Here is a 25,580-nt window from a genome sequence, read left to right as displayed (position 1 = left end):
AGGGACTTGAAAATGAAAGTAATTAACTAATGAATTAATCTTGATTATCTAAACAAAGTTCGAGTTGTACAGTAGTTTTTGTAGCAGGCTTCGAGCTTTCGGCTGCGTCTTGTTGCTGATAACGCAGACTAACTCCCCTATGTTCTATTCTTATTTGATATTTGCCGGTCAGATACCGTATTAACGTATCATTCACCTACATATGGTACGTGCACAACCTATAGCTCGGTGTAACTTGATGAAACTTTTTGCCTTCAAGAGCAAGCACACGGGTGCATGAATTATAGGATCCGGATTCAGGAGCTAGGGTAGTTTGATACTGCTGGCCCCTCCTATAAATAGGGCCCGGCAAGCATCGGCTATTAAATGTATTCAGGCTGCTGCAACGACCATCCCCCACCACTACACACTAGAGATTCCCAATGAGCTCGCCACACACTGATATCCATCCCCAAACGGAGGACGAGAAGACGCAGGACGTCTCCGACGACCTCAAGAAAGACTTGTTCAAGAAGGCCATGGAGGGCAGGTGGCAAGACGTGGCGCGCTCCTACTCCGAGAACGAGAAGGTCCGCGAAACCCGGATAACCTGGGCTGGGGATACCTTGCTGCACTTGGCCGTATCGAGCGGCAAAGAGAGCAACGTGAAGCTTCTCATGGGCTGCCTGGAAAAGAGCGTGCTCGACAAACGTAGACAGGAGATTCTGGCGATCCGGAACGATTGGGGTGATACGGCGCTCCACTTCGCCGCCGCTCTTGGGATGGTGAATGTGTGTTTGGCCATGGCCAGGTTGCACCCCGAAATGGTGGTCGAGATTCACAACGGGTGGCAAGAGACGCCCCTCTTCAAGGCTGTGCGCCACGGCCAGAAGAAAGCCTTCTTCGCCCTGCAGTCCGTCCTGGACGAGAAATTATATATTAATGCAGCCCCTGGTGTCAGGAATCAAGGCGTCAGGAGGGTACGTGGCGACACCATCCTCCACGAGGCCATTTTCGCGGAGCGTTTTGGTAAGTACTACTTAATGGTAGATTTAATTAGCTGCAGTCAGAAATATTAATTGGAATATCCTCCCAAAATTACAAAGGACTATCGGGTTTGTGTTGGCGTTGATTAGGCCTTGTCTTTTTTAAAGATCTTATACCTCCTTTATCATAGTGGGTGCATGTAGTTCCTAATTTTGAGTCCTGCTCATGTGGTGAATAGATCTGGCCTTCGAGATCATAGACCGCTATCCAGATTTGGTTTACTACATGAACGAGAAGGGGGAGTCGCCTCTTCATGTCCTGGCCAAGAAGCCGTCAGCTTTCAAAAGTGGAACCCGTTTTAGCCTACTTGAGAGTGTAATCTACGATGGTAAGTCTCTCTTTCTCTCTCTCTGCGCACATGTATCTGTCCATCTATACTTTCCAACCTTATCTAAATTTTTCTAAACCACGGACCCTATATTACGATATTGGATTTATTTCTGGGACATACCTTCAAATGGATCCTGGTTCTCTTTACACTTGCTTTGATTACGAGATGGGATAGAATAAGTAAATGCTCGCTTTTCTCTATAAGCCTAGTATGTTTCAAGATGCGAAAGTTGGAGGTTCATATATGTCCAACTTTGCCATCGTGGATAGCTACCACATCATCCATCTTGGAGACAGCTAATTCTCATTTATTTCTGAAATACAACTCCACCTTTGAATGATATGCTGGCCATCGACAGTGGTATAGAACTTTGTAGTGCAAAAACCGTACGGCAGAAAATCCTAATTCTCTCATGATAGGATGATGTGATGAGGGCCAAACAGTCCTCTTGTGGCAAAACATGGTAGACGATCCGAACTTGCAATGGAGGTGTTATTTCTTCAACTTGTTTTAGATGGGAATCACTAGTATTTTCATCTCTCAACATGGTTGTCGGGCGGGGAACGAAGGCTTATATGTCTTCTAGGGAGCAGGTGAGTTTGGTGGATTGCAAGCTATACCAAGCTATGTGGTTGGCTCGATCATATATGAACCAGCATCGGATGGTCATCCTTTCATCCATATGTATGGGTGGTTAATATCTATCCGACTATGCTATAAAGATCCTCCCTAGCAATATTTTAAAACCTAAATCATTCAACAAATCAAAGATAGACCGAAACACGGATCGCTAGTTCAACTGATGGATTTACCAGCTTCAAGTCATGACATCATGATAACATATAAATATTTCAATATTCGTTACTTATATATAAGTACTAGATCAATATATCTGTTACTACTCTATAGCAATTTTCAGCACTTTTTTGTCAAATGATATCAAGGGTCACAAAGAATTGTCATTACTAATTATTAGAGCAATTATAAAATAATTATTGATAATGAATTATCAAATCGATCATAAAATAATCATTGATAATTAATTATCAAAAAAATTATAGTTATTGACAATAAATCATCTAATTACGTATATCTACATCATTTATAAAGATAGTGTAGAATATTTATTTAAGCTGCTATAAATATGTTTGTTGTTTAAAGATTGTGTTGGAATCTCTTATCTGATGGGTGACAGTGTGTGGGGCAAGTAGATTCGAGCTCTAAATCCGACCCATCTATTGACAAGTTAATTTGGTGTTGTTTATGGTGGGGTGTTCTCATAAGAGCTATGTCAATCTGGTGGTTGATGTCTTGGTAGAGATGTGGAGAGAGAAAGAGGGTGGTGGTGGTTGGTGGAGAGGTGGATATAGAGGTGATAGTGGGAGGGAGGAGAGGGATATCAAGAACTTGCTGGTGGTGTATGGTCCATTAGCAGAGATACGAAAGATGGAGGGGTTGGTGGTAGAAGAGGGCACAAATATAGCTATCCTGTATAGATGGATAACACCAAAATACCTTGAAAAATTGGTATTGAAAAAAACTATAATGATGGGCAAAAGACTCCTTTCGCGAGGAATAAAATAAGTACATAAGCAATGAAAAATTGGTGGGAAAAAATGGAGGAAAAGGAACAAGAAGAACCACCATGGCTAGTAGAAGACAAACTTATTAAAGTTCTTATTAGAGGTATAAGCCTATCAAAGTTCTTACTACATATAGATAGTTACATTTCAAAAAGAACTGCCATGGGCTGCTAATAGTTTGCCTATCAAATCAAAGGTAGTATTTGGTGACCCAAATAAGATCACCGAGGTAATCTTACCAAAACTACCCCTAATATATTCCATAAAAATATATTTATTAATCCTATAAAATATATTATAATAAAATATTAATATATCAATTAATAATATATTTCATAAAAATATATTTATTTGTCCTATAAATTATTAATCGTATAAATATATATTAATTGTTATTATAGAATCAATATTTTTATTGATACTTATAATATATTTGTAATACTAATAATTATTTTGATTAGGAAAATAAGGCAAATAGAAGTAGTGTATTAAATAATTTCATTATATTAATATTAGTACAATAATATATTTCTTTTATAATTTAAAATTATCATTAAATAATAACATGGCAATAATATGATTAATAATATATTATAATATAATATATCATAAATATAATGCATAATATCAATATATAATATGTATAATATTTATGTATTATATTAATGGTATACTGATATACCAATTTTTTATGTGGGACTCAAGGACATTTTTGTTCTCAACTTTCAACCTAAGTTTGTTGCTCTAGACTGATCTTAGATTTTTGACCTCAAAAATAGGTATCTCATCACCAAGTTGGGCGGTGATTTGAAGAGTTCTTTTTACTGTTCTAATATTTGAGCTCTTCCATTTAGATCTAATATTTTGCCAAACGACAAATACCAACTAAAAATCCTTTAAAAATCAAGCAAAATCTAAACAATATTTTTAATTATTAAATAATTTGAATATATCAAATAATTTGATCTCGGACTTACGTCCAAAGATAGATATAATTAAAGAAAGCTTGCTCATTGTAGATATATAGAAAGTGAAGAGAAATCAAGATACAAATCCCTCGACGCTGCTACCTTTCAAATTCCCAAAATAAAGAGGTCGTCCCAATGCAAATCCCTCAGTCCAAACCCTAATGGATTGTAGTTCTAAGGTGGAAGATCCCAATATATCCTCTAAATAGATCATATAATATATAGCTAGCTAAGGAATTTGGTCATGGATTATGTATGAAATTTATACAAATGACAAAACTAATGCATAAATTTACTATAATCATTATATTTATGTATTAATTTTCTCTTAAAAAATAACACATAAATTTAGTGACTATAATTTAAAAAACTTAATTTTTTGATAGCATATGATTGTTAATTTGCAAAATGGTGAAAGTCAAAAATATAATTGATTTGTCTATTTAAAATATCAAAACTATAGTTCTTTTGATTTAAAAAATGTAGAGCAACTATGGTGGTGAACCCTAAAGTACCAACAATGCACAAGTATCAATGGAAGTATATTTTTCTAAGCTTTTAATTATTGCTTGCAGTTTTATATTTTAAAGACTGAAGCCTTAGCTTGCAAACTAGCATTATTTCTTCCCTTTTCCTTCATGTGTAGGTATCTCTGTGGATCCACTCAAACTCGAATATCCAAGTTACCAGGAGAAATTCCGCAAAAATGAAGGCATTGATTTTGAAAAGGATTTGCATGATGGAAATCACAAATTACCAGATAATTACCAAGCATGCTATAGCATCTTTACTTTGCTAAAGCACGCCTTCAAGAATATTGGTAGGTGCAAAAGGCTAAATAACACATAAATATTAGTACCATTCAATAATTGGCACCAATGTTGCTTTATTGAAAGCATTTGCAACAAGGTTTTTTTTCTATTGAATTAGTTTCAATTGGTTTAAACAAATTTTGACGGACTTGTTTTTTCAACTATCTGTATTTATCCTTTACATGAATGCACATATCATACAATTTTTTTTAGGTGCTATTTGGGTGTAGAGCAAATATGGAGGAACAAGGAATAGCCATCTAGGTACAGTAAATGGTATCAAAGTTATTCTATGGGATAAGAAATTTCTGATGTTTGATTGGATAATTAAGACTGAGATGATATCCTGGTCAATGGTCATAAAGTTGTTTAGTTAGTAGAATAAATTGATTGCACATGTGGAGATCTGGACAAGACAGCCTCTTTAGCAAAAGTTAGAAAATGGCTAAGCATGGAATTTTTATCTCATGGAAACATGAAAAGCCAGCATAATATCTATTACTTCGAATACTAGCTTCAATGTATAACCTTTCTCATGGAAACATGAAAAATAACAGTTTGTTGTATCCACTTCATTATAGTCACACTCTAGATTCAATTATATCACTGCAAACTTCCAAACAAATGCTATTTTATTTGCATATATGCACATATGTCACATACACAAAACTTCTAAAGATTTGATACTACACCTAAGCCCATAGAAAAGGAGGAAAGAGGAATCAAGTAGGGCTTCATACATATGAGCAACTTCTCTTTTTCTTGGATTTATAGAGTATGTTAACGAAAAAAACTAGGATTAATGTCATTAAGGTAATCGTGATTCACATCTTAGTAAAAGAAGATTTTGTAGAACTTGCTTGGAAAGTAAATAATTCTTGTTTGAATTATTAAAACAATTCCTTTAAACATTTAATCATCCAAATGATACCCATCTATTAGAATCAACAAATAATTTCTACTAATTAAGTTGAGATGATGAGTTCTCATTTTTTTTCCTGCAGCTCCTTGGACCAATGGTGAAGATGATAAGTCCAAGCACATTACAGACGTTGAAAACAAAATCTCAGGTAATACATACATACATACATACATATATATATATGTATTTCTCTATATGTGTGTATGTGTGTAAATATGTATATATTTATATATGTATTACATACATGCATACATACGAAATATGTGATGAAGGATTTTGAACCCTAAAAAAAAAAAATTGGTGAAGGACTTGCATGGCTGGTTCCAAATAATTGAAATAGACCTTGCTAGCTAACTTGCAGTTAATCTAAATATCTTCTTACTAAGGTCTCATACCCCAGTAACAGCATCACACACACACACACGCACACACAAATGGTCAACAAAAAAAAAAATCCTGAAATATGTCTCCACATAATCTTTAAGAGAATATGGCATACATCATTTGTAAAATTATTTCTTTCATTAAATTAAACAGGAAGCCTGAGGTCTTAGGAAATAATCATGATAGCTATATTTTACATCATCATCAATAGGTGATTCATCATCTTTTATTTTGAGAAAAATGACTGTCATATTAATAAACTAAGTGCTTCTGTCAAGAAAAAAAGGTAGAATAGGGATTGATCATTTGTTCCTCAACCTTTTTTTAAGGGAAGGGGCCTTGATAGTTAATGCTCGAAGATCCAACATAAATCAAGGGCCACATTGTTATAAATGAATACAATAACATTTATAACACAAAAATAATAGATAATATTAATGAGAGGCTAGTCAAGGATGCTTATAAGTAGTAGATATTTAGATAGAACAACCATGTATGCTGGCAATCTACCAAACCATTTTTTTTGGGGGGGCAAACTTAACAACTAGTCATTTTTTGACTAGACTTTAACAGGAGATCCCTTGACCATAATCATTTAATTTTTAGTCCGACATGCACTTATATTCTCTATGCATATAGTTAAAAATTAGTTTTGTACACAGTTATATTCTCCTTGTAAACAATTATATTATCCCTGCATATACTTATGCAATTGTGTATGTATTGGAGAATAAGTGCATACAACCACTAGGGACTAGAAATTAAAGAAACTTTGAAACTTGAGGTGGTTGTAAAAGTTTCAGCCAATGGAGACTAAAAGTTGTAGCCTGATCAATGGAAGGACTAGTTATCAATTTACTATTTTTTTTTGGAAAGAAGAATGAGACAAATACCTAGTGATGTGGTAACCATGCCATGGATTGTAGTCTCCACTAATATCTAAAGCTACTTTTCACACCTTGCCATGCTCTAGTTGCTGAAAAAACAACAATTTATCATATCAACTTTATTATAGTCACACTCTAAATCAAAATTCAGAAACCCTTTAAAAAGTTATTGTATGGATTCAATTACATCACTACAAACTTCTAAAGAATTGTTACTTTACGTGCACATGCACACGTCATATCTACAAAACTTCTAAAGAATTGTTACCACACTTACATGAGCCCAAAGAAAAAGGGGAAAGAGGAATCAAGTAGGGCTTCATAGATATGAGAGACACTTCTTTTTCTAGGATTTCCAGAGTATATTAACAAAAGAAACCAGGACTAATACTATTAAGGTAATCGTGATTCACATCGTAGTAAAATTAGATTTTGTGGAACTAGCTAGGAGAGTAAATAATTCTAGTTTGAATTATTAAAACAACTCCTTCAAATATATAATTATCCAAATGATATAGATCAATTAAGTTCACGTTTTTTTTCTTGCGGCTCGTTGGACTGGTGGTGAAGATGATAAGTCCAAGCACATTACAGAAATTGAAATCGAGATTCTAGGTAGCACAAACATACATACATACATATACTTACACACATACATATATTTATGGATTTATATATATGTGTGTATGTATGTATATATGTAGATATGTATGTACATACATGCAAACATATGTAATTACATATGCATATATGTATGCATGTGTGTATGTATTTATGTAGAGGTTCTTGTGATTCTTATCTTAGAACTAGATAGGAGACTAGATAATCCTTGTTTGGATTGCTGAAATGACTCCTTGAAATATTTAATTATCCAATTGATATAGATCAATCAAAACTATAAAATAAATTCCTGCTAATTGAGTTGAGATGATGAATTCTCATTTTTTTCTTGCAGCACCTTGGACCGATGATGATGATGATAGGCCTAAGCATACTATAGATGCTGAAACCTCAGGTAGTATATGTTTGTATTTATGTGCATGTATGTATGTATGTATGTATTTGTCTGTGAATGTGTATATGTAGGTATGTACGTATCAACCAAGTTATATGCTTACCATTTGATTAACTTTAAGTTGAAAAGCTTGAGGTGTCATATGTTCTACCCCTGCTTTTGGGACTATTTAAGAGTAATGGCTAATTACATTCCTAGGTTTACTAATTTCAAGGTTTATTTGTCTAATCTTTTCAAAACCTAGGACGAAGAAAAGGAAAAAATTGGCAAACATTCATGATGAAGCCCTTTTGGTTTTTGAAATTGTTTGTGAAATATTTAGAGATTTTGGTAGCAAAGATTATTGATTTCATAAAAGAGTGAAAATAAAAGTGAGGAATTACATAAGTTTTGTGCAAATGTCATCTTCAGCGTCAATTTCTAAATGGTATTTCACTAATTTATAGGAAAACAAAAATACATAAAATGAGGATGCCAAATAGATCCATAGTTGAACTGGTGGGTTTTTTATCGTCTTTTAATTTGAAGGGGCGGTAGAGAGAGGACTGGAGAGGATCTTTCTTCCCACATAAAAAATGGGCATCACTTGTTTACTAAAATTATTCTTTACATTGACATTACCTATAGTCTTAATATTGGGTGCCACCATTCTTGCAATCATAAACCATTTCCAAAATAACCAACTCAAATATTTGATGCTTTCACAATTATAAGTTGACTCAATTGTTTTTGTTTTAAAAACCTTTCTCAGTAACATGGCCAATCATGTGGTAGATTCAATTTATTTATTTTTTTATTTGAGGCGACATTATTCGGTCATTTTTTTAAAACGTTGTCTTCACGAGCGTTTGGTACCTCTTCTTAGGTAGGTAGTTGGTCATCGAGAATTGCGGCAAGTTTAGAGGAGCAAAGCGCAAGTCAAATTTATTATAAATATATAATATTGTTTTCAATATTTTGGGTTACTTATTAGCTTCTGGTTTTTATATTAATTATTTCAGTGATTATTCTCTTTCCCTTTATAGGTTTTTTCTTTGGATTTCCCTAGCATTTCTGCAAAACTGACAATGGTGAGTTCTCATTTTCAGATGCAGTTCATAGCATCCGCACAACGGATAAAAGAGACCCAGGTAAATTCCTGCAAAAGCATAATAGTAGATCTAGCAATATGGATTATTTTGTTGTAGCCACGTGCGCAAACACGTACTTGGTTCTAGGTTTCTCCTTTCCTTTTTCTCCATGGATGCAGGAAAACTAAGGTACGCACAATTTAGAAGCGACAGATTACTGTTTTCCCATACATTTGTGGCTTCTTCTGTCGATGATCTTGAACTTACGAACAAAGATGGCCTTTATTCATCTTACTTTTGTCTCATGCCCCAACAACAGCATCACATACCACACACAACCTGAGGTCTTAGGAAATAATCATGGGGAGAAGTCATTTTTTAAAGAAGTTTTATTTAGTTATAAGCTTTTTCTGAAAGGAGAAAATAGATAGGAAAGAAGCTCAAGCTAAGCTGAAACTTCTTCAATTTTCATTCCATTCTGAGATTCTTCCTCTTTTTTTTTTGGCTGGTCAATTGCATCACTGTCTTCTTGCAAAAGATGTAACCCATCTTTCCTGGAGACTTTGCATAACACCAGGCACAAGTTGAAACTTTGAATTATGGGCTTCACGCTAGGCACCCAAATATATCCTTCAGATTGACTGCCCGATGATGCTTGGAGTGTCATATATTCTACCTATAACAATGGCTTGCAAGAGCATTGTTCCACAAAAATGGTGGCCTTTAGGATTGACCAAAGACAAACAATACAGCTCATTGAGATAAAAGTTTTTTTTCCCATTTTCGAGAAACCATCTGTCTCGTGATGAGGGAGTTATGGAAATCGATATCATTATTAAAACCTCTGGTGGAAGTATACAATGACTATATGGTTGAAATGATTGCCATCATACTATACATATATAGTACATAGGGTTATTAATTCTACTACTCATTTGAAAAGTTGTTGCTAGGCTAATTGCACTGATCGTGTTTTTCTTCATTGAGCTTGGCAGAGAACGGTGTAAAAGAACGACAAAATGGCTCGCAAAATCATCCAAGATCTCCAAAATGTTACTCCACATGCTTCAATTTCTTCAAGGATGTAGTAAAGTTTGTGCTAATTACCACGGGAACCGGTTCGTATTCTAGCTTGATTTTATGAATGTTAGTCATCTCATTATAAATGTTCTTTTTTTTATATATGAAATTGGGTAGTGAAAGATTATTGCTTGAGTTAAGCCTTTTCTCTTCCATATAAAGGCTTTTGAGTCCGAGCATGCAGCCTGCCATGACTTGGCCTCATCCAAGTAGCACCATTAGCCTCTATGTTATACACTTCATTTTTAGTCTACCTAAAATCGACATGTCAGCAAGAACTCGAAGATATCAAAACACTGTAATATGTTAGGAACCCATAAGAATCTATGAACTTTGGATGTTTCTCATGAGACATAGTCATTTTGGCCACCATAGTGAACTAGAATAATAATCTTCACAATATAAAAGAGTGACATACCAGGGGTGGTCAATTTTGTGCACATGGAGAGCTCCCCTGCCAGGCAGCATAAGGGCGTGGCATAGAACTAGACCTAGAGCATTTAATTAAGTAAATTGTAAAATTGAACTTTTTTTTTTTTGAAAACGACATTTCATAGAGCTCTAATTTGAGTACATCCAGCCATATCAAAAAAAAGTAAAGAGTACAGGGTAGGAGGAATATCTCCTACAGATGTCCATGTGACCTTCCCGGAGTGCTGGGCAACAAAAGAGGCAATCCAGTCTGCTGCACTGTTCGCCTTCCGAAAAACATGTAAAGCCCGAAAATCGCTCGGCTCCTGCGTCAGTCTCCGAATCTCACGGATGAGAGGATGACCATCACCATATCTGTCCGCTCCCGAATCCACTCGATTACTATAGAGGAGTCTCCCTCAAGGCATATATGCTCAGCACGGAGTACCCGCCTCGCATAGGATATCCCCTCTCAGGCTGCCCGCAGCTTCGCACCGACTGCAGTAAGTTCCGACGCGCGGCGGCCACCAGCTGCTATCAAACTACCCAGATGGTCTCTGATAACAAAGCCAACTCCTCCTAACACCCCGTCCACCAATATACTACCATCAAAGTTCACTTTGAGATGACCAAGGGGTGGGGGTACCCAAGAAACTAGGGTGAACCTGGGCGCTGTGACAGCGGAAAGAGTACCCCAGGTGTCCCTGGCCATCTCAGAAGAGAACCTAATGGTAGTAGTGGTAACCTCCCTAGCAAGATGCATAGCTCTGTCCACCACCACCCGCGGAGGTAACCGTCTACCCTCAAAGATGCCAGCATTCCTGTCCAACCAGATAGAATGAGCCAAATATGCTCATCGGATCCTGGCCTCAACAGTGCTGGGCCTCCGCATGGAAACCCTCAGCCAATGAATCAAATCCTGTGTCGACTCGACTAAATAGGGCAACAAAGATGGTGATTGGCTCCAGATTCCCCTAGCTCTGGGACACTGCAGGATAACATGATCATTCGTCTCCACAGTCTTCGTGCACTCCTCACAACACTGAGTGATCCTCATCCCTTGCCGTGCTAGCATACTTCTGGTCGGCAGGCAGCCCCATGCCCCCTCCAGATGAAGAGCACCACATGCGGGTGAATCCGCATCCTCCAAATCCATCCTCCCTCTATCTACCGGGCTAGCTCTCGGCTCAACAACATGGAAATATTCCTGGCTCGCACCTGCGATCACCCTGTCGGCATCCAGACTAGTCTATCCGACCCCTCCCAGGCAGGTATAGGTAGAGCCAGGATCATCTCTGCCAACTGCTCCCCAAAAGCCTTCCTAATCAACTCCACCCTCCAACAGTCCCCCCCGGGCTCCATCAAATCTCTAACCCTGAGACCGGCTAACCTCGACGTATCCATCATAACCGGAAGTCTACTCATAGGCTGCTCCGTCACCCAGCGATCCTCTAACACATCAATGGACCGACCATTACCAATAGCCCATCTAATTGTGGGAAGCACCAACCCTGCTCTAGCACAAATCTCCCTCCAGATCGGTGAATGGCGACGCCCAGCACGGGCCTTAGGCACTAGACCACCATACTTGGCCCTCATCAGTGAGGACCACATACCATCAGGCTCTAACACAACTCTAGCAGTGTGCCGTGCCGCTAGGACCTCCCGTCTCGCCACCAAGGACTGCACCCCCAAACCACCATATCTCATCGGCTGACATACAACCTCCCATGCCACAAGATGGATGCCCCTTCCGCCTCCATTCCTCCCCCAAATAAAGTTTCTGAAGATCTGCTCAATATTACTCACTGTCGCAACCGGTATAAGAGAGTTAGATAATAGGTAAATCAGGATCGAGGAAAGAACTGACTGTACTAGGATAATCCTGCCCATCATGGAGAGTGAATGTATCTGCCACCCCTCCAGCCTGTGCCTGATACTGATCTCGAGGGAGGAACAATCATTGCTGCGTAGACGCTGACCGGAGATTGGCACTCCCAAATACCTCAACATGCCCTCCTGCTCTCCCACCCCCAAAATCTTCAGTATGGAGGTCTTCACATCCGGTTTGGTCTTCGGGCTAGAGCAAATTTCTAACTTGGATGAATTGACCCGTTGACCAATAATCTCGAAGAATTCTCCAAATAATCCATACTGCCTGTCTAGTCGCTCGGGCTAACAAAAAATAATCATCGGCAAAGAGTAGATGAGAGATCAGTGTGGCATCCGGCATAGGCATGTAAACCTCCAGCTCCTGGGTGATCACTGCATGCCGCAGGATCCTGGAAAGTGCATCAGGGCATAAAATAAACAGTAATGGAGAGAGGGGGCAACCCTGACGCAATCCACCAGTAGACACAAAATACCTTGATGGCGTTCCATTTACCAAGATGGCGAAGGAAGGAGCTCTGATACATCCCATGACCCATCTGATCCATGTCTCGGAAAAGCCAAACTCCTGCAGAGACTGCGGCACAAAATCCCATCTCATCCTATCATAGGCCCTCTCCATATCAAGCTTGATCCCCATCAAACTCCTCCCACTCGAAGCCTTACCAAGATCAAACATGAACTCCTGGGCAATAAGAACATTATCTGTAATATTCTGCCCTCCCACAAAAGTCCCCTGCTCCGGGCTAATCAGTCTCGAAAGAATATCCCTCAATCTAATAGCTAGTAACTTCGCCATCGCCTTGTATAAGGTCGTACACAGACTGATCGAGCAAAAGTGGCTAGGCTCGGATGCATCCTGTCGCTTCGGTATCAGGGTGACTAGGGTCCTCTGCCAATCTGTAGACATCACTGCTATGCTGAAATACTGCTGTATGGCAGTCGTCACCCCCTGACCAACAATCATCCAGTACCTCCGAAAAAGTAATGGTGGGAAGCCGTCCGGACCCGACGCCTTGTCCCCCTCAAGGGACCGCATCACCTCCTGAATCTTCCTCTCTGATACGGCCTAATCAGTGCGGCCGTATCCTCCTCTGCCATCCGTATCAGTGGCGGCACGATGCCCTCTGAGGTCCCAGTACCCGTGTGAGGACCCGTGCGGGCGTGTGTTTAGTCCCACATCGGTTATTCGCTGGGTAGATCTTGGGTACTTATACAGGATCAAGGAACCCAAATAAAAACTTCCGGCTAGCCATTTTGGCTGAGTTCCTGGGTTGCTACAAATGGTATCAGAGCGGACCCGGCCCATAACTTATGTGGACTAGGAGACACTGCAGCACAGATCCATTGAGGTTGACCACGGACCGATCGTGGTGTTTGTGATTAGATTTGAATGGATTTGAACCCTTAGCCTGACGAGGACGTCAAGGCTTGAACGGGGGGAGTATGTGAGGACCTGTGCGGGCGTGTGTTTAGTCCCACATCGGTTATTCGCTGGGTAGATCTTGGGTACTTATACAGGATCAAGGAACCCAAATAATACCTTCCGGCTAGCCATTTTGGGTGAGATCCTAGGTTGTTACAAAAGGACGCTTGCGTGAAGCCCCAGAACCGGACAATATCTGACAGAGGAGCCCCATGTTCCCCTCATGTGGCCCCCACGTGGGCACTAGGTGCCTCACGTGCCTCGCAGAGGCGGGAGCGTGACATTTGGTATCAGAGTCGAGGACGGCTCTTGTCCGATGGTGGGAAGGGTGTGAGGCCCAATAGTCCCACATCGGAAAGACTCGTTCCAGAGCCTGGGCATATGAGGCGGGTGTCTTCAAATCCTGCAGACGCGTTTTGGGTGGAAAACAAAACCGGAGAGGGGTGAAGGACGCTTGCGTGAAGCCCCAGAACCGGACAATATCTGGCAGGGGAGCCCCGTGTTCCCCCCTCATGTGGCCCCCACGTGGGCACTAGGTGCCTCACGTGCCTCGCAGAGGCGGGGGCGTGACAACCCGTCTGCTCAGACCATCTGGCCCTGAAAAAACCCTCCAGCACCCTCCGAATCATATATGGGTCCTCCACTAACTGCCCATCCTCATTCCTGATCATCCTGATCCTGTTTCGATGCCTCCTGATCACTTTCGTCTGGTGAAAGAATCTAGTGTTCCGATCCCCCTCCTGGATCCACTGTACCCTCGATTTCTGTCTCCAAAAAATCTCCTGCTGTCTCAAGAGGGAATCATGCAAGGCAAGGAGTGATCTGAGCTCCCCCATCTCCTCATCTGCCAAACTCCCCCCCATGGCCTCCTGAGCCTGTAACCTGGCAATAGCCTCCTCAAACTCCTCAATCCTCCTGAAAATATTTCCTACCTCCTCACGGTTCCACCTTCTCAACCTTCTTTTCGTCAGCTCCAACCGGCGAGACACACGATACATAGCATCCCCTCTCACCGGTACGCCCCATGCCTCCCTCACAATCTTCCAAGACCGTGGATAACATGTCCAGAACTTCTCAAATCTAAAGGGGGAGCAAAAAGGAAACACCTGCATCAGTACTAACCAGTAAAGGGCAATGGTCGGACGCAATCCTCGGCAAGTGACGGACATGATAGTCAGAGAAACACTGGGCCCACCCGGCTGTGGCATAGACTCTATCCAATCTCTCCCAAACCTGGGTCTGCCCCTGCTGATTATTGCACCATGTGAATTTTGGGCCCGAAAAATCCAAATCTATTAATCCATTTGACATAATGAATTCTTGGAACTTCCAGATTTTCCTCTTATAAGCAAAGGCCCTCCCTTCCATCTTCTCCCAGGGATCAACAATACAATTGTAATCACCTGCCAACAGCATAGGATAGCCCTTATTGATAAGCTGAGACGCCTCCGCCCACAACTGCCTCCAGACTCTATAATCTGTACTGGCATACACGGCTGCTAGAACCCACGGGCTTCGATTATCCTCCGATATCACTAAGATGACCTCTTGTTTACAAACATTGAAGACATCCAGTTTATAGTCACCCTGTGCCCAAGTAACAATAATACCTCCCGACAGTTCTTGAGATTCCACTGCATAGAAACCCCAAGATCTCAAAACTACCGCTCTAGCCTTCTGAAGGCTTCGCCCGGATAGCCGGGTCTCAAACAAAACACAAATTTCAGATTTGTGCTGGTGCCCCAACCTGCGAAAAACCGGGGCAAAGGAGGGCTTCCCTACACCCCGACAATTCCAAAGGAGGGCTCTCATGGTGCACATGGTGCATCGGCACAACCCACCTCCCCCGGGCCACTGCCGCATCTTGGTTCCAATTCCAAGTCCTCATCACACCCCACTTCTCCTCCCTTCTCCAATTCATTGTGCATCACCCCCTTAGCAGAAGCCATCAACTGCTGCACAACTAGGTTATGTGACCCACTGTGTATCTGTGCCAAATGGCACACTGTCTCCGCTGAATTCACACCCAAATTCTGCTTTGATCCTTCCCCATAACCATCACCATGGCGTGCCGTCTCCTCCCTGTTTGGAACGCAAAACATGCTTCCCACCAGAGCTGAGTCGGAGGAGAGAGGTCCCCCAGCATAGTTTCTATCACTGTGTTGGCGTGCCAAACGGCACGCAGTCTCCCCTCCCACAGAATGCACCGTGACCATGGAAACTTCCTTACCGATACGAGTGACCTCCTCCTATTCGTCGGCTTCCCTAGCTCCCGCCTGCACCGTAGGCCCAACTTCAACTGCCGCCGGCTCATCGGTCACTGCCGCCAACAGCTCCGCCGCAACCGACGCAGCTCGTGCCAGCCCCCGCCGAGATGAGGTGTTCTCCCCAGGCCGCCGGCCATCTCCTTCCTCCGCCTGTCTCATCATGGCCGTGTCCGCCGCCGCAAGGGGTGGCGGCAAACTCTTGCTGCACCTGCGGCCACCTCCGACCGAACGGAACCCATCTCCCCGGGGGAGAAAATCTCGTTTAGGTGTCGCACGCGGGCCAGTCGCAGACGACGTCCCGACTCCCCTATTCGGCCCGAAGACTGCCGGAGCCTGATGGATCTTAGATAGACTCCGGGCCCTTTTTAGCGGACTTGGGCCCAACCCAACCCTGCCCAGATCCACCTGGCCCATCGAGGACGCCCGATTCCCCCCACCGGGTCCCCTCATCGATTCACTGCTGGACTCGGGCTGCTCACCTGGTTGACTCAGGCCTTCGTCCACCTCTTCAGTCAAGCCGCCCAACTACGTCTTCTCCGGCGACCTCCACCTAGCCACCTTGGTTGGCTTTTGCCAACTTTCAAGTCCTGTGGTGAAATGGGCAGCCTCGACCCCCCATCTCCCTCGCTCGGCACTGCAGCAGACGTCGTCGGAGCCGAGCCCCTACTGTTGCTCGCCCCGGTCATCTTCATCTTCCCACTCCCCCCTTTGAGAGCCCCAATGCCATCGATCCAATTCATGGAGAGCCAAGGACCATAGATCAGTGGGTCCTCCGATTCCCTTGGCGCCTTCCCTGTGTCTGGACACCGAACGCTACTTCCAGCTGCCACCTCCATGCCTTCCATCGTCGGGGAAGAAAACTCACAAGTCTTCTCCCCGTGACCTATTCGGCCGCATCGGTAGCAATAGTCGGGTAAGTTTTCATAAACAAACTCCTGCCATATCTTCCTCTCCAATCCCTCCTTAGCTCCCTTCAAGAAGATCCCCGGCTTCAAAGGAACTCTAATATCGAGCTCCACTTTCACCCTTGCAAACCCCCTCTTCCTCCCTTGATCAGTGGCCACGTCCAAAGCTAAAGGTTTTCCGGTCGTCGCTGCAATTTAGAGTAGTGTCGCCTTTGCCCAGAAATCCAACGGCAGCCGTGGGAGGCGCAGCCAAGCTACCACCCATCTAGCACCATCAAAGCCGGTGATGAAATTCGGCCTCCAGCGTTCCATTGTGAAGAGCTGGCCGGCCACTAAGCATGGCCCCCTCGACAGCATGGCCTCACGATCCTTCTCGCAGGCGAAGCGTACCGCCAGAGCATCATCAGCCATGGTGACGACCTCAACATTATAGTCCAGATTCCTCATCCGTCTCAACTCCCACCCTACCCACTCCGCCGGCACCTTCTGCCCCACACTTTGCATGAACACCGAGGTGCTTCGCCACTCCTTCCTAGTCATCTCCAACCTTTCCTCGGGGACCTCTAGGACCTCCGTGAAGTGACTCTGTAAGGCTCCCAACTCCCGCTCCGAGATCTGGTGGCGAGTCCATCTACCCTGAATCGCCGAGCCCTTTGCCACCGCCGCCCACGACACACCCCTTGGATCAGCCCGGAGGGAATGGCGCCCCACCTCCTCGGATCTCCCTCCCTTCCCAGTCTCCCTCTCCTTAGCACTGATGTCGGCCATTTGCTCCTCCCAACACCCGTTCGAGGAAATCCCCAAAAGACCGCACGACTATTGAAGCGGCTCTCTCACTCCTCTCTCACCCCTATAATGCCAACCATAAATCTAAAATTGAACTTTTCAAAATCTAAATAACCCAAGCTTTTCAGAAGTTGGGCACCTGACAAAAATAATTTTGAGTTCAGACTTTGTTTAATTATAGATTGGAGGATGCGATAGTATCAAATCGCGACTGCTATTGATGAGGAGAGCACAAGATAGTATCAAATACCATGCTATCTCATGTATTAGGTGAGGCTCTCCTAATCAACTTTGTCGTGCAATACACATACTGTCATGCTTGAGAGATAAGACCTCTCATGTATAACCCCAAACTCGAAAGGATTTTATTTCAATAACTTTTGTAGCTTTTGAAATGGAGCATATATGACCACAGCCATTTAAGGATACAAATGGGCCAGGTCTGGGCAAGGGGTTGAAAAATTTCCACATGGCTAGCCTGATAACCTGGCCCAAACAATGTAAGGAACTAGTCGGTAGGCCAGTCCATTAGCATCTCTGACAACAATTGCAACTTACCACGATCAATTTTTTTAAGAGCAGAAAACCACAAGGAAAGTAGGGATACCAAGGGATTCTAAAATTTTCAATAAGGCCTGTCTGAAAAATGGTGTTGTAACCAGGCCGAAAAAAAAGAAGTTCATTAAAAAAACTTCATATATAACAAGAAAAGACACCCTACTGGCTAAATCTCTCTAAGAGAAAATATCAATGGGCTGATTTTAATGCAGCAAGCTTGTTATTAGTGATATTTATACAATTATATTTACCACTTGAAAAACATTTGTGTGTTGTTAAACCATGCAATTGTAGGGCTATGGAAGGTCCAGAAAATAAAAAAGAAGCAGCAAACGAATACACATGCAATCCAGATCATGGAAGAACTTCTTCGCCCACACAGGTTATGGAATTATGCTAAAGACGGAACGACGCGCGGCACGGCACAAGGAGATCAGAAGCCTCCAACCACGAGTCCACCAGATGTTAACGATGGATCAAAGCAACCCAATTCTCAACAAATTCAAGATGAAATTCTCAAAAAACTTGAAAAATGTTGCTGCAAACAAGTTGAAGATGACTCAAAACAAAAACCAGTTCGAGGTATCCCAAGCTTTATTCTGAAAGTTAATCGCTGTAGTTCTATTGGTCAACAATTTTAAAGATAAGCAAACGATGCTATGGCCTAGTGGATTCAAATCTTGATGGTGTTGTTTTTCAAATATTTGACCTAGATAATTTTGTTAAGTAGTGTTCTCACAGTCATACCCCACTTTGAGTTGACAAAAATATTCAGTCAAATAGATGGCATCTGTATGATGTATTCAAATATCTTGGAGGCTAACTTTTTCTTTCGCTCTATAAATTCAAATTTTTGGCAGTGACACCATTCCTAGTTGCAGCAAAGAGCGGCCTCACGGAGATGGTGGAGAAAATTCTGAATGACATGCCGGTGGCAGTTCTTGACATGGATGAAGATGATAAGAACATAGTACTAATAGCAGCGGAGAACCGACAATCCCGAGTATATGAACTTATGTCGAAGAGAGAATTTATAAAGGATATTGTGTTTCGCGCTGTGGACAACGACGGCAATAGCGCGCTACATTTGGCTGCCAAGCTCGTCTCTAATAGGCCTTGGCCCATCCGTGGAGCAGCACTTCAAATGCAATGGGAGATCAAGTGGTACAAGGTCTTTCTCTTTCTCTCTCTCTCTCTCTCTCACACACACACATGCACCCACGCACGCACCAGTGGATGGCTATAGTCCCTAAACCTCGTTATTGGGAATATCATTAGTAGGGGTATGTTAGAGAGAGTCAACTATAAATATCTTTTGATGAGATGCCACCTATCCATTTGATGAATACTCCCTGCTTATTGGATCAATGATCTATATTTTGTTTCCATCTAGCTAATATAATGTCTGCTTGCATGTGTTGCTCCGGACATCTCAGTATGTGTTGAAATCCATGAGATCCAAGTTCTTCATGCATCACAATATGAAAGGCGAGACCGCTCAAGATATCCTCACCAACACTCACGAGACTCTGGTGCAGGACGCCGAGAAGTGGCTCAACAATACCTCGCAGTCGTGCTCCGTGGTTGCCGTATTCATCGCAACGGTGGCCTTCGCCTCTGCAACCACTGTGCCCGGGGGTGTCGACCAAAATTCAGGCTTCCCCATCTTCGAGGGCAAGTGTGCCTTCCAAGTGTTTGCCCTTTCTTCTCTCATAGCCCTCTTCTTCTCGGTTACCTGCCTGACTATGTTCCTCTCTATCCTCACCTCCCACAATGAGGAGCGAGACTTCGAGAGGAAACTTCCTGTAAAGCTGATCCTCGGCCTCACCACCCTCTTCCTGTCCGTCGTTGCAAACCTCGTCTCCTTCTGTGCCGGCCATTTTCTTGTCATCGAGCAGAAGCTAAAGTATGCGGCTTATCCAATATATGCAGCTGTACTTGGCCTGCCCGTATCATTTTTTGCTCTGGCGCAGTTCCCACTCTACATCGACCTCTTAAAGGCCAACTTCGCTGTGGTGCCACAGCACGCCCAGACGTTGCATCCTTCTTGAATTATCCGGCGGGAGGGCATTTCTCGTGTTTGCTTCACAGAGTGTAGATTTCTTAGCTTATGTTGTGACCTCTGCTAGATCCTTCGCATCTTGTTTGCTTCCATGCCATAAGTGTGGGTTCTTCCACCCTCTTTGACGTTGTTTGTGGACATCATTCTGTGTGTTCGGATATTTTAGATTTCCAGCATATGATGTAGAAGTTTTCTTCTTGATTTGATCGTGCTTATGGTCTGCTTGGTAGATTTTGCATGCGCTTCTGGTAATATCGACCCCATAATTTACATCACTTAATTTCAAAGAGATGTTTGTGGTCTTCATGGTAGATTTTGCATGCACTTCGGGTGATATAGAACCCATAGTTTACAGCACTTGATTTCAAAGGGAGTAGTCCTTGTAGACATCCTCGAAATTACGAGTATAATTGTCACACCCCAAGCTCGAAATGCGACAGGCGTCGCATGCCTGCACGGCGGACCGTACAAGCATATGCAAGGTTGCAGATCATAACAAAGCAATGACAAATTTTTGATTTTTTAATCAATAATTTATTCAAAGCAATCTTCTAAAGTTTCAAAATTCTATATGTCAACATAAATTACATACTCTAACTAGTCTATCTAAAATGCCAATAACTGAAGGAATCATTAGAAAATCTAGTACACTCCCTAAGTCCCGAGCGATCAAGCGTTTATGCATCTGGATCTAAAAAATAGAAAAATATGATAATGAGATATACTAGCCCAGTAAGCAATATAATATCCTAGAGTGGGATCAAATCATGCCAGATATTTAATCAAAATACAAAACAATGACTAAGAAATAAATCACAAGTAACATATTTTTTTCAAATTTATTATCATTTTCACAAATAATATATTTCTTGACCTGGATAAAGATATTTGATCTCTCGAACCATATACAAGATGATTTGTCATAGGTGCAATCACCCGCGGGCGGTGATTTAGCCCCTGCCTCTGCTATAAAATTCGCTATCAGGCTTGCCGCCTACTTAGGCTTTAACAAGTTCATCACCGTCATACTTTTAGTGAGAGAATGCATGGCAGGGGTCACCACCAGGAGTGGTGGGAAAAGTAGCGCTGAGAGAGGAGATGCGCTTTGTGAGTTATTTTTGTAGTATTAGATAACTTTAAATTGCATTGATGCGGCAAATAATGGTCATTATTTTGAAACAATCAATCAAAATTCTAGTGGGTTCTATATAGCAAAATAAAGTTGTTGTTGAAACCTTGGTTAGGATAGATTTAATTTATTATGGTCAAGATCCTCTCGAATTCAGGATTTAATTAGAGATGTTTAGTCTCTTATCTATTGAGGCTGAAATATATTATTGATCATTTTCTTATAAATTTAAGATTTTGGAGCCAAAGAGTTAGTTAACGTGGTATCAGAGCCTAGGTTTATATGAGTTCGTCAAGTTTGATATACGTTGTTGACCTTATTAGGTTAAGCTTTTGCAATAGATTAGTTATTTGACATGGTGTGAACTTAACGGACTTCTCTATTGTGAGTTATCTAATGATTAAAAGGGACTCACAAGGAGTATGTATCATGATGTCCTTACCCACTCAATCATGAACCAACTCGTAATACACATGCAACTTGTGATAAGGAAGTAGCGTCATCCCATTCAATCTCCAACAAACGGGTATCCAAACTCATTAATGAATGGAGATGGCTTCGCTTTGATAGCAGACCCTGAAGTTTCAGACAGACACTAGTAATTGGCCACTAGAAGATGTCTCCTAGCTATTGGGAAACCTATTTGGTGGGACTATCAATGTTTGAGATCTAATCCTACTTTTACCTAGACTAATGATATGGACCTGTGCTTATGTGCCATGAAATGGTGGATCCAAGATTTTGATAGAGAGGGGGAATTATAATAACTTACATATTCCTCTATATATTGAGGTTTAAAATCGAAATAATTATTTGGGGTAGCCAAAAGGATATAAAATTTTACTATAAATTTGATATGTATTCATAGTGGAGATGGTCTATGGTGGATTAGAGAGTATAGAAACAAGTTTAGATCAGATGACGAATTAGAAAAATCGTAAGTTGCAAGATCTGGCTGCCATTGTCATACCTCCCAAACGACTCTAAGATTTAATTAGATACCAAATAATTAATTAGAGATAAATAAATTAAAATATTGCTAACTACTTCCTAATTAGATGACTATAATTTGAAATTATTCACTTTTTGACTGACGGTCCAAGGATTAGTGGGATAAGTCAAAAAGATCAAGAAGAAAAAGAAAAACTATAATTTTTTTACCAAAAAAAATTGCCAACACATCTATAATCAGCATGGTGAGCTAAACTGAGCCAAGCTAGCACAAATTTAATCGAGAAAAACTCCAACTAGGTTTTCCTAGCTTGAGACAAGCATGACTGGCTTGGTTAAATATCAAGTCAAGAAGGCTCTTCGAGTCGGCCTCACCTTGTGTTCGATTAGTTTACACCTCTCAAATCTCCCTTCTGTTTATCTTTACTGGACTGCAAAATTATGTATAGCATACTATTAAATAAGAAATAAATACATCAAATAGTTTTCATTTGTCCAATTTTTCTTTTTAAAAAATAATATCTGAAATAATGTTAGCAATGTTTTTTTAATAAATATCAGGCTGATAAAAATAATATATTTATTTTTTATCTTTCTATTTACTGACTTATCTCCTCTTTTATTAATCTTCAGCTAATTTTAAATATAATTGCATTGAAAGCTCTCTCTCTCTCTCTCTCTCTCTCTCTCTCTCTCTCTCTCTCTCTCTCTCTCTCTCTCTCTCTCTCTCTCTGTGTGTGTGTGTGTGTGTGTGTGTGTGAGAGAGAGAGAGAGCTTTATTAAAAATTAGAGATCCAGAGAGAGAGAGAGAGAGAGATCCAGCAAGCCTATATCATTGTTTTTTTTTTTTGAAAAATACAATGAAACTTAATGCTAGCACCATATATGTATGGACCCCTAAAAAAAAATACAATGAAACTTTATGCTTGCACCATGTATGGACCCCTCCGCACTAGATAGGGATGCCAACCAGATGATTTAAAGGTTGACTGGAGCATATATCAAAAACTAACTCTTTGTGTAGTATGATATATCCAATCTTATGTTTAGTACTGCTTTTAACTCCGTTGTTGTGAGCAGGCATGGTCGAAGAAATCAGAGAGATGAAGAAAAAGAACTTATATGCTTATCGGATTATGCAAAAACTTGTTTCTGGAACCAAAGGGTGGCAATTGAATAGTGATGGCAGGAAACCCAAGGGAAAAAATTATGATTCAGCAGTGGAAAAACTGAGTCAAAAACAAAGGGATTCTGAAAGAGAAAGGGAACCTCCACGATCATTGGAAAAGCAAGCAAATTGTATTTCAGAAGCGCAAAAAAAATATTGTCCAGAACAACAAAATTCTAAAAGAGAAAATCTAGTTAAAGTTATTCCTATGCATCAATTTATATGCTAACCCTTTTATAAATTCACCAGTCCACCATTTTAGAAGCAGTTTGAATTTTAAAAACTTATCAAAGCTGACATAAAATTGGCCAAGGTGGTCATGTTGATTGCATTTGTAGTGAATTGGGTAGTCCAAGCACAAGATTTAGTTAGCTGATAAGTGCTAAATAATGTACAAATTTATCTATTTTACATAGCACTTATTATTATTGTTATGCACATATTTTAAATATTAACATAAGAAAATGTGTTTCCCCTCGTCATTGCATTTTAATAAATTATTAGAGGTAATTCAAGTTTGGTTTAATTTTCTATATTGATTTAGTCTAATGTGTGTGCAGGTCGAGTCATCCCATTCACGAACTAGTCCCAATCTGTTCCATGTGTGGACTACTTTCTCCCACATGTGCATGAAGCTACCCATTCCTTTATCTACGTCATATTTTCCGTAGGCACTAAGCTTCCCAACTTAGCAAAACAAGAGGCCTCTCCCATTTTCTCCATGTGTCCAAACTTCCTCTATTTTAGATTCAGGACAAATCCCTTCCAACCTACCCGAGTGGACCCCAACCATTTTTCTAAAAAATATATATATATAAAATAATAAGATAATATATATATATATATATATATAATAATTCTCATATCACCCCTCACACACTCATCTCCCATATCATTTTTTTATTATTATTATTACCTTTCTCCTCCCCTGTTTTGGAACAAGCCGCATGATCATCCTTTCTGCATCCTCCCCCGCACGTTCAAAGGAATTCCTCCCAGCCAATCTCAACATCCTCGTCTCCTCCTAATCCTCCCGCGCACGATCCTCCGCTTCGATTCTCTCCGTGATGCATCCAAGATCCCGACAGTCCAGCCATTCCGCTCCTATTCACGCAATCACCGCGCCCAGAAAGCCCTCCGAATCAGCCCGATCCTCCGCCCTCGCTTCAAAACAACGGGACCTCGTATCAGCCGCGTGCCAGATTCACCTACGAGGGAATCAGCCGGGCGTCTTCCGCATCTAAGCAGCTGCAGCATCGTCTTCATCCCCGGGTGTTCCGCCAGCGACCACTCCTCCGCGATCCCAGCCGGCTACAATCAACGATCCATTCCACCTCCCAGCAGCCAAGATCCAGCGCCTCCGCACAGCTACCGTTCCGAGCATCCAAGACAGCATCGCGTCCCAGCATATCACGCCATGGATCCGGCCACCTTCTTCTTCCACCCTTCTCCAGCGATCTCGTGTGCAACAGGAATCAAGCCTCCACGAGATCATTCCCAGCATCACGCCCTCCTCCTCGCTGGGGATCCATCGCTGGGTCTTCGAGATCTATAAAAGGGGGAAGAACCAAGCAACCGGGGGCGTTCGGTGGCAAGGGAGAGAGCTCGGTTCGAAAAAGAAAGAAAAAAAAAACAGGGGAGACCCTGTTTCGGTGAAAAGAAGAAAAGAACCGAGAGGGGGGCTCTGTTTCGTTTTGAAGAACGAGAGAAAAGAAATAAAAGAAGAAAGGAGGGGGGGGAAGAGAATATTTTGTGATATTTTGGGAAGAATGGGAGCGGAAGACTTTCATTTGAAGATGGGAGCTCGTCCGGAAGCCATGCTCGGCTAAACATCCAATCTAGGGCTGGATGAAGCCCTAGCAATGTATCAGGGCATTGTAGTTCTTTTTTTTTTATTATTATTTTGGAGCTTGTTTAAATTCTTATCTTCAATGAAATATTTCTTTTAT

The 25,580-nt window shown here is 41.5% G+C and overlaps 1 protein-coding gene across 1 annotated transcript; it reads left to right on the top strand.

The window, feature by feature from the left end:
* The first annotated feature begins 289 nt into the window (after window positions 1-289).
* On the top strand, window positions 290-20,582 carry LOC103708122 (uncharacterized). Its single transcript, XM_039114254.2, has 10 exons — window positions 290-1,008; window positions 1,205-1,354; window positions 4,555-4,728; window positions 5,725-5,790; window positions 7,869-7,928; window positions 9,017-9,058; window positions 9,994-10,116; window positions 18,616-18,903; window positions 19,182-19,492; window positions 19,758-20,582. Exons 1-10 carry the CDS (start codon window positions 423-425, stop codon window positions 20,370-20,372), a joined length of 2,415 nt encoding a protein of 804 aa, XP_038970182.1. The 5' UTR covers window positions 290-422; the 3' UTR covers window positions 20,373-20,582.
* Window positions 20,583-25,580: the final 4,998 nt, after the last annotated feature.

The sequence above is a fragment of the Phoenix dactylifera genome, chromosome 1 (genome assembly GCF_051530095.1).
Source record: "Phoenix dactylifera cultivar Ajwa chromosome 1, Ajwa_hap1_PhDact_Kaust_v1.1, whole genome shotgun sequence".
Lineage (NCBI taxonomy): Eukaryota > Viridiplantae > Streptophyta > Magnoliopsida > Arecales > Arecaceae > Phoenix > Phoenix dactylifera.
This window is presented reverse-complemented; position numbering and strand designations above follow the sequence as displayed.

Excerpts from the sequence above, each read along its gene's own strand:
- LOC103708122 (XM_039114254.2), top strand. The coding sequence starts at position 423 with ATGAGCTCGCCACACACTGATATCCATCCCCAAACGGAGGACGAGAAG. Across the intron at positions 7,929-9,016 it reads TATAGATGCTGAAACCTCAG|ATGCAGTTCATAGCATCCGC; the intron begins GTAGTATATGTT and ends TCTCATTTTCAG. Across the intron at positions 10,117-18,615 it reads GCTAATTACCACGGGAACCG|GGCTATGGAAGGTCCAGAAA; the intron begins GTTCGTATTCTA and ends ATGCAATTGTAG.